At 43.6% G+C, this 8,824-nt stretch overlaps 1 protein-coding gene across 1 annotated transcript; it reads left to right on the top strand.

The window, feature by feature from the left end:
• Nucleotides 1-3,925: 3,925 nt before the first annotated feature.
• LOC311342384 (uncharacterized protein) lies at nt 3,926-7,638 on the top strand (the record flags this gene model as incomplete). The annotated part of the gene is made up of 13 exons (XM_084467225.1): nt 3,926-4,017; nt 4,151-4,259; nt 5,151-5,251; nt 5,373-5,645; nt 5,755-5,848; nt 5,942-6,009; nt 6,134-6,382; nt 6,498-6,557; nt 6,678-6,824; nt 6,933-6,998; nt 7,151-7,228; nt 7,374-7,449; nt 7,568-7,638. Exons 2-13 carry the CDS (start codon nt 4,151-4,153, stop codon nt 7,636-7,638), a joined length of 1,392 nt encoding a protein of 463 aa, XP_084323351.1. The 5' UTR covers nt 3,926-4,017.
• Nucleotides 7,639-8,824: the final 1,186 nt, after the last annotated feature.

The following is an 8,824-nucleotide window of genomic DNA, read 5'->3' as shown; positions in this document are numbered from 1 at the left end:
CAGTTCAAGAGACTTTTTTGTTCATCATGAGGATTTTCATGTGTGTGCAAAGTTTCATGAGTGTAGGTCAAACCGGTGACGCGTGCTGCTTGTGCAAAGTTTGCACTTTTGAACAGTTGCTATAGCGCCACCTAGGGGCGAATGTGAATTTGAGGGCTAGAATATCAAATTTTTCACCAGTCCCCACAATTGCACCAAAAAAATTTTAGTTTTAGAATATGTTCAGGGGGGGAAAAATGCAGTCGAAGATGAGGGAAAATAAGAAGAAGAATAATAATAAACATGAGGGTTTCAATAGGGACCTTGCCATGTTTGGCTCGGTCCCTAATAAACATGAGGGTTTCAATAGGGTCCTTGCCAAGTTTGGCTCGGTCCCTAATTAAAAGTGTGCTTCTTTAAAAGTGTGCTTCTTTAAAAATGTGCTTCTTTAAAAGTGTGCTTCTTTAAAAGTGTGCTTGTTTAAAAGTGTGCTTCTTTAAAAGTGTGCTTCTTTAAAACTACAATTCTTTAAAGCTGTGCTTCATTAAAACTGCACGCAGTGATGAACGGGACCTCGTACCGGCTTGCGGCCGCGTCACGTGCCGTCGTAACATGTGCACACTTGTCAGCGCACATGTTACAACGGCACGTGACGCGGCCGCAAGCCGGTGCTCGGTCCCGTTCATCACTGCCCGCTGTTTTAATTTTAATGTTTCGCGAACTTATGTAATTTAAATTTTTTGTGAACTTATGTAATCTGTAGAAGCATATGAGATAAATTTCCTAGGAGGAGTTTGTTGAAATGTGAAAGGTGAAAAAGTGACAAAATTCCATTGAAAACGGGTAAATTTGACGGCACGCCACGGATACGCCCTTCAACGTACAGTCACAAATAACACAGCGTTGGTTGAGCACCATTTTTTGACTGTACTGACCAATTGTGAAGCAGATCCGATAAATTCCCTAGGAGGATTTTGTTTAAATACAAGGTGAAAAAAGCGAAAATAAGCCACCAAATTCTAAACGGCCAGTCACAAATAACACAGCGTTGGTTGAGCACCATTTTTTGACTGTACTGACCAATTGTGAAGCAGATCCGATAAATTCCCTAGGAGGAGTTTGTTCAAATACAAGGTGAAAAAAGCGAAAATAAGCCAACAAATTTTAAACGGCCAGTCACAAATAACACGGCGTTGGTTGAGCACCATTTTTTGACTGTACTGACTAATTGTGAAGCAGATTCGATATATTCCCTAGGAGGAGTTTGTTGAAATACAAGGCGCAAAAGTGAACTTTGCCGCCCAAAGTGAAAAATACAAATGCAATTAGCCGACTTCCGGTGGGTTTTGGGGCATGGGCTTTTCTGTAGGTATTGCCACGTTATACCTGCCCACCGATTTTCATACATATTGGTGAAACGTGGCGCAGGGGCTGCTTTTTAAAGTTCCTGTAGGGGCCGCTACAAACATGACAAATACGAATTTTGGTATGTGAGCTAAAGGCACCAGTTTACACGTGTCCTGTGAATTTCATATTCATAACTATTACGGTCTTTGCTGAGTGATTTTGAGCCTCTGGCTGCGCACAGTGATGAACGGGACCTCGCACCGGCTTGCGGCCGCGTCACGTGCCGTTGTAACATGTGCGCTGACAAGTGTGCACATGTTACGACGGCACGTGACGCGGCCGCAAGCCGGTACGAGGTCCCGTTCATCACTGCGTGCAGTTTTAATGAAGCACAGCTTTAAAGAATTGTAGTTTTAAAGAAGCACACTTTTAAAGAAGCACACTTTTAAACAAGCACACTTTTAAAGAAGCACACTTTTAAAGAAGCACATTTTTAAAGAAGCACACTTTTAAAGAAGCACACTTTTAAAAAAAGCACATTTTTAAAAATTTTCGCGAATTGATGTAATTCCAGTTTTGCCTCAGTCCCTAACAAGATGTCGGAGTACGAGGTCCCGTTCATCACTGCGCGCAGTTTTAATGAAGCACAGCTTTAAAGAATTGCAGTTTTAAAGAAGCACACTTTTAAAGAAGCGCATTTTTAAAAATTTTCGCGAATTGATGTAATTCCAGTTTTGCCTCAGTCCCTAACAAGATGTCGGAGCACTGTGCAGCTGTGTATTGTGTGTATGTATTGTGTATCAGTGGCGTTACTAGGCTGTTTGAAAACAATTCAACTTTCCGACGGTCCTTGAACGTCCCCCGTTTACCGCACGACAACAGAGCAACAGGTGAGTCGACGATTCACCATGACGTCACACTATGTTCTTCGTTTTTTGACTATGTGTATGTTTACAGCCGGCTGGTTGGCTTCAGGTCAGTGGTAGCCACTCGCGTTCTGCCACCCGAAAGTGTCGGTACGGCTATTGTTTACTAATTCAACTTTCCGACGGTCTTTGAACGCCCCCCGTTCACCGCACGACAGCAACAAGCAACACGTGAGTCAGTACACTTGAGCTGTCGGACTCAGTGTGACAACCGGACTTGCTTGTGTGTGTGTTTCACAAGTTATATTTATATTATATATAATATATATATATATATATATATTGTGGCAACCCCGCGCTGTCTGGCGTGGACGAACAGCGCCAGCACCCCGAGCGGCTCCGTCCGCGGGAGATAGGCTACGTGCCATTTACCGCGGCGCGCTGGAGGGCTCATCCAGCAAACCAGGGCAATCGGGGACATTGGGATCACCTGGGGGAGCAAGACGGCAGAGGGGTTTTAAGGACCGGGCACGTTGGAGACGAGGAGTAAGTCGAGTGGAAGACAGTCGGGGTAAGGCACCGATATCCACATAGCGCACTGACGCTGGAACTTTTCTCCCACAGCGCTGAGCGGGGGGAAGCCGGGAGCGAGAGCCACGCCACCCTCCCGGACGGACCCGATTCGGAGACGCTTTCCCTTGTTGTTTGGCCCGCTGGGGAATAACCTGTGTTGCTTTATGATTCTCCTTTTTTTGTGAGTTGCATGAAATAAAAACGGTTGCACTGCAACCCTGTTTGTGCGTGTGATTTGAGAACCCCCCCGCCGACTATCGGAGTTGCCAGAATATATATATTATGTAGGCTATGTGTGTATTTATATATAGCCTAATCATATGTTAATTGTTTCTTCAACATATTAAAATAGCTGATTTTACTCGCCCTGTTTCTGCTTCTCTATCATATTTATAGTGTGTGATTTGCTAAACAGCTATCATAGACATTCTAAAGAGTAGACGTCGCATTGGCTCATATATGTATACTGACTAGATATCATAGATAGACGTCGATGGGACAGAAGACCGACATTCATTCATTCAGGTGGGTGGTTAGGCCGCCCCAAGATGGAGGTGGCATTGACGTATTATGTTCCACTGACGCTAGTTTAGTTTAGTATTTTTTATTATTATTGTGTCATGCATCAGCATGCCCAGCCCACAAGGGCTAACAAGACACCATTATAAAACAGACAGACCAAAAACCAAAATTAGATGCTAAACAATACTAAGATTAACGATATAAACCATCCTGACTACAAATGCGGCCACCGTCTCAGAGCGGAAGTACTACGAGTCGCGGAGCAGCATACACAAGATGGTGGACAGCGCGAAATCAAGAGCTTGTTGACAGTTTTGTGATTGGCTTATTTGAATCCCTGTGTCGTGATTGGCTGATGTTGTGCTGCGATTGGCTGTTGTGATTCAAATGTGTGTGACGCCAGGTAGGCTATAAAAGGATTGTCCGAACGGCAGTTGTCGCCTTCTTTGAGACTCAGAGCTTCGGAGCTGTGTTTTATTGCAAGGTTTAGAGCGATTGTGCGAAATATTTCTACACAGAGATATTTCAATCGAGAGAGTGTGCTTGATAGTTTAATACCTTTTCAGGTATACTATCACTACTATTAGTACTACTAGTAGTATTCTATCTATCTATTCTATCTATCTATTCTATCCATCTATTCTATCTATCTATCTATCTATTCTCTATCTATCTATCCGTCGATCTATCTATCGATTTACTTGGACGCTTGATCCTCCTTGGAACGACGGTGAGTTTATTTCTCATACTTCATTTATCATTCCATTTAAACGTGTGGTAGTTAAGATGCAAGTATGTTTCATTACAGGTTTCATTCGCTTTTTCTAATCGTATTATCGCATATTCTGTTTATATGTCTTTAGATGCCTCGCGGCAAGTCGTACCGTCTCTCTCAGGCGGCCAAGAGGAGAGAGGCAGCCCTACGTCCCGTCGACGTGGAACTGTCGTTTGACCGTCCCGAGTTTGTTGCACGTAAGTAGGGAGTTGGGTTTTTTCCATTGTCATCAAGTTCTATGTGCACAGTGAAGCTTTTGAAATTGTAAATGAGGTCAATATTTGTGTAATCTAGATGAGTAATATTATTACTAATCTAGTATATACTATATTTAAGCAATAGATCACGCCAGGCTGTGGTATACGGTCATTATACCACAGTTAAGGGGCGTTGTCCATCCCGCCGCGCAGCGGAGGGACGGCGACCCCCTTCACTCTGGTGATTTTGCTACCTAGTGGTTCTGCGCATGCGCATGACGACGCTATTGATCCGCGGTGTAGTATTGGTGTAAAATATACATACTGTACCCCTTAACTCTCCAATAAAGACGTTATAATACAGTATCAGAATCTATAGAATCATGCTACCCTATCAAAAAGTGCTACCTTATGTGTTTGGTAGCGTATTTAATCTGTTGACCGACTGCCTCTATCAAGCGATGCTCCCACTACAGAAACATGTTATTTTACACCACTACTCACTCCATGTACACCGTAAGAATACTGGGAGCCTATTTTGATACTGTATTATAACGTCTTTATTGGAGATTTCAGGGGTACAGTATGTGTATTTTACACCAAATACTCAATACTATCGAGCAGTTCACTCACCGTGTGCCTATTGCTTTACAACATTTCGACCCTCTCCAGCAATCAACATGTTTTTAGGCTTCAGTGAACTATTCTATTGCTTTTATATATAAATAAACAACAGTTCAAGTTAGGCGCGGAGTGATACTGAACTCTGTGAACCAAACGGGCGTCATAGCTGTGTGTATATGCTCAATATACAACAGTTGGGAACCAATCAGATTGCTTGATTTAAGCCATCCGTTTTATAAATACTAATATACTTCTTTCTGTGAATAGGCCGTGGTACAGGGACACGCCGTCGTGTGACCCAGTACCCGGTGTCTGTGTCAGGCAAGACACACAAGCTCTTCGTTCCTGCGCATTCGGCTGATAAGAAGGTGATTGATTGTTTAAGAATGTGTTAATAATTTTTTTTTTTTTTTTATAATTTTTAATTTTTTTAATTTTTTTTTTTAAATTGAAAAACATGATTTCTAAATAGGTTTTTCTATCTTTCAGTTTGTTCTTATCATAGGGGATTCCCATCTGCGCCCCTTTGCCGATGGAACGGTCGGGATTTCCAAGGGAAGGCTTTCCTTTGGGATCATGACGACCCCTGGGGCCAGCGCGTCTCATCTTAGGACGGAGCTGGTCCACGCTACGCTACCCCGGACACCTGATGCAGTCTGCATCCTGGCCCCCGGTAACAACCTGACCACCAGCACTACTCATGAATTGGCTGGTCAAGAGTTTGGGAAGCTCTTGATTAGTGCAAGTCAGCGTTGGCAGAATGTAAGTAATTTAGTTGATTGTGTGTATTTTGTTCAGTTCTTAAAATGCGTTAATGACGTGTTGCAGTACAGCGTACATGTGTTTAAATGGAATGTCATTGTCTTTCAAGGTTTTTGTCGTGGATTTCGTTCCACGCCTGAGTGTCGCTCCAGAGCTGCAGGAGCACATGAGCCGGGAGTTTCGTTCTGTGGCCAAGTCCATGGGTATGTTTCAAACAGATGTTTATGTTACATGCTTACTTTATTTGTCGATATATGAAGTATATGAATGATTTATATATATTTATCATTTCTTAGGTATGGCGTACTACTCGACGTTCGAACACTTCCCCTTCAGCGACCTGAATCTCTGGGTCAGGGATAGTGTAAGTAGCATATACTGTGTGCAAAGAAGGTTGATGATTTACACTCATTTGTAGTTGAATTGATAGTATTATTTATTGAAAGTTGATGTTATTGTTAGTGAGTGTATTATTCTATCCTTTTCAGGTTCACTTGAGCGACGAGGCTGGCATGGGCATTTTTGCCGAGTTGCTGTGGCATGCTGCCTACACGCAACTGGACGTGCCAGTGCCGGCGCCAGCACCAAAGGCGCCGGATGTTCCCGTGCCTGTGCCAGCACCGGCACAGGCGCGACCAGCATCGCCGGGTCCAATCACCCCTCCAAGGGTGATTGTGAGGGATTCTCCCTCTTCTCCCCCCTGCGATGTCTGGATGGAAGTGGTGAACGGCAAGAAGGTAATATTGGCATACAGTACTTCCCACTCATATTTGCAAAATAGTTGATGGTTGAAATTCAAAAATGTTCACCATGCATTCATTTTAATCAAATAATTGTTATTTGTCATTGCAGAGGATCCAATCTGCGGATCAGCTCTTCAGGCCCTCAAAGAGACGTGTGGTTCGGCATCAGGTTTGTAGTATATATTGTAACGTTAATTGTTAACATATGTATATCGATTGTATATCTGTGCACATTGATTTACTCAATAGCAATTGTGACTAATATTCTGTTTCTGTGTTTATTTCACAGGAGGACGGACGTGCCATCGTGCTGAAGGATTGTTTCATCCCACTCAATCCTGTCCACTTCAGCACCGCCATGTTGGCTGCGATGGACGCCGTGGTTCCAGCTCATCTTTCGAGCCCTGACTGCCCAGCCGTTCCACAACACACAAAGGTAAGTTGAAAATGTGACGTTTTGATTGAGGTCTTTTAAAACTGTATTGTCTCCCTTAAAACACTCCTTTTATATGTTCTAAAAGTGTGTTTGATTTTCTTTAATCAGACACGGTGTGTGGTGGAGCGACGTCCGAAACGTGTGGCCTGCAAGAGGAGACCTGCATTGTGCCAGGTTTGTGTTTATTTCATTAATGTAATCACTGAATTGCGCAGTACAAATGGTAGGCACCGATAATGCAATAGTTTCTTTGCTTTACTTGTTTAGTACTTTGGCAAGTATTGAAAACAATTAATAAAATACATGGTTTTGTTTTGTGTAAACAGGTCAAGGTGGCACCCAGCGTTGGGGTGTCTCCCAGGCTGACACGTGGCATCGTTGTGGACGTGGTTGCAGAGGAGGAGGTTAGTACGCTTTATCCTTAATCAGTTTAATTCTATGTACATGTACATATTGTGTAATACACATAGCAAATTATTGCTATGACTAGCAAGTTCTCTCAAATGCAATAATGACACTTTTGTTCATGTATTTTCTTAATTTCTTTAGGGGGATTCGACTGCTAGTGCTGTGGCTGCGGCCGTGTGGGAGGAGCCATCGCCTACCACTGCTGCGGAGGAGGTTGGTACACTATATTCTAAATCAGATCAAACAAATTGTTCCAAATTATTGTATATGATTAGCAAGTTCTCTCAAATGCGATAATGACACTTTTGTTAATGTATTTTCTTAATTATTTTTAGGGGGACGCGACTCCGAGTGCTGTGACGGTGCCGGAGGGGGAGGAGGTCAGCAGAAGATTCATCCAAAGTAAGGTTGACGCTAACCCTCCCTCTTGCAGGTGTGACGAGCGAAAGCCACAGGCTGTTGTGTCTGGTAGTGTAGTTAGAGGTGGTGGTAGTGGGAAAGTGTCGGCGACAACGACTGACGTGTCAATTGCGTGCAGTGTTGTCGCCGCACTTAAACATGTCATTGCCCCTGTTTGTACATGGGGTGCGCGAGATGTCGATAGTGTTTGTTTAGAAGGTGAGAAGTTGGCTAGTTCTGTAGGTACATCAAGTAGGGATAGTGGCTTTGATAGTGATCTGTGCGAGTTCTTGAAACAGCACAGTGTTTTTGGCAGAAAGTGGAAAGTAGCCATTGGTCCATCAGTCTACAGAGGTTTCGGCTCAGACGACTCTGTGTTCTTCGAAAAGCTACAGGAACCTTTGTTGACTGATGGATTGTGTCTCTTGAACCTGCACGGTGCGGTGAGTGTTGTCATTGAGCACAATGGTTACTTTGTTGTAGTTGATTGTAGTAGTTGTGACGTATCTGGTGTTCCATGTGGTATTGGTAGGTCTGTAGCGGTTTTTAACACGTGCCTGGCCGACCTGATGTTGCATATTCAAAGTCTTAAGAAGTCTTTGGGTGCAGAGTGGTATGCCATTAGCAGCCTGTCTGTGGGGGTAGATTCAGACATTGACAGTGCGACATTGCTCGTAGATGTTGATGTCTCAACCGTAGTTGAGGGTGGCAGTTCACCGAGTAAATCGAGTTCTGTCAGGGGATCTTTCCATCAGGGAGATTGTCGGTTTCGCCACGCTGGCGTTCAGTGTATGGCTATCAGTTTGGTAGCCATAGCAAAACACTCCATTGATGGCGTGTTTTCGTGGCAGACAGACAATCTCGACAAGGTGGTTTTTTTGGGGGATCAACTTTACAATCGGTTGAGGGACAGCAATGTCACCAGCGATGATTCGCCACTGCTTAGTGTTCCTGATTTGCCCCTACACTCTGTTATCGATGGACACGCTTTCGACTTTGAATATGGGGAACATGTTTGTGGCCATGTTGATGTGGTGGCAGGTGAGCTGATTGATTGTGGTTTTGTCATCAGTCTCAGATCTGGTTTGTTAAAGATGTTGGTAAAGTATCAGACGTGTTTTCTTACATTAGGTGGTAGTACATGTGCAGTCATTAGTCAAGGTGGACGTTTTGCTATTGTAGATTCGCATGCG

This window comes from Micromesistius poutassou (assembly GCF_964030765.1).
Source record: "Micromesistius poutassou genome assembly, chromosome: 4".
Classification (NCBI taxonomy): domain Eukaryota; kingdom Metazoa; phylum Chordata; class Actinopteri; order Gadiformes; family Gadidae; genus Micromesistius; species Micromesistius poutassou.
Note: the sequence above shows the minus strand (reverse complement) of the source record. Positions and strands in the feature narration are given on the sequence as shown.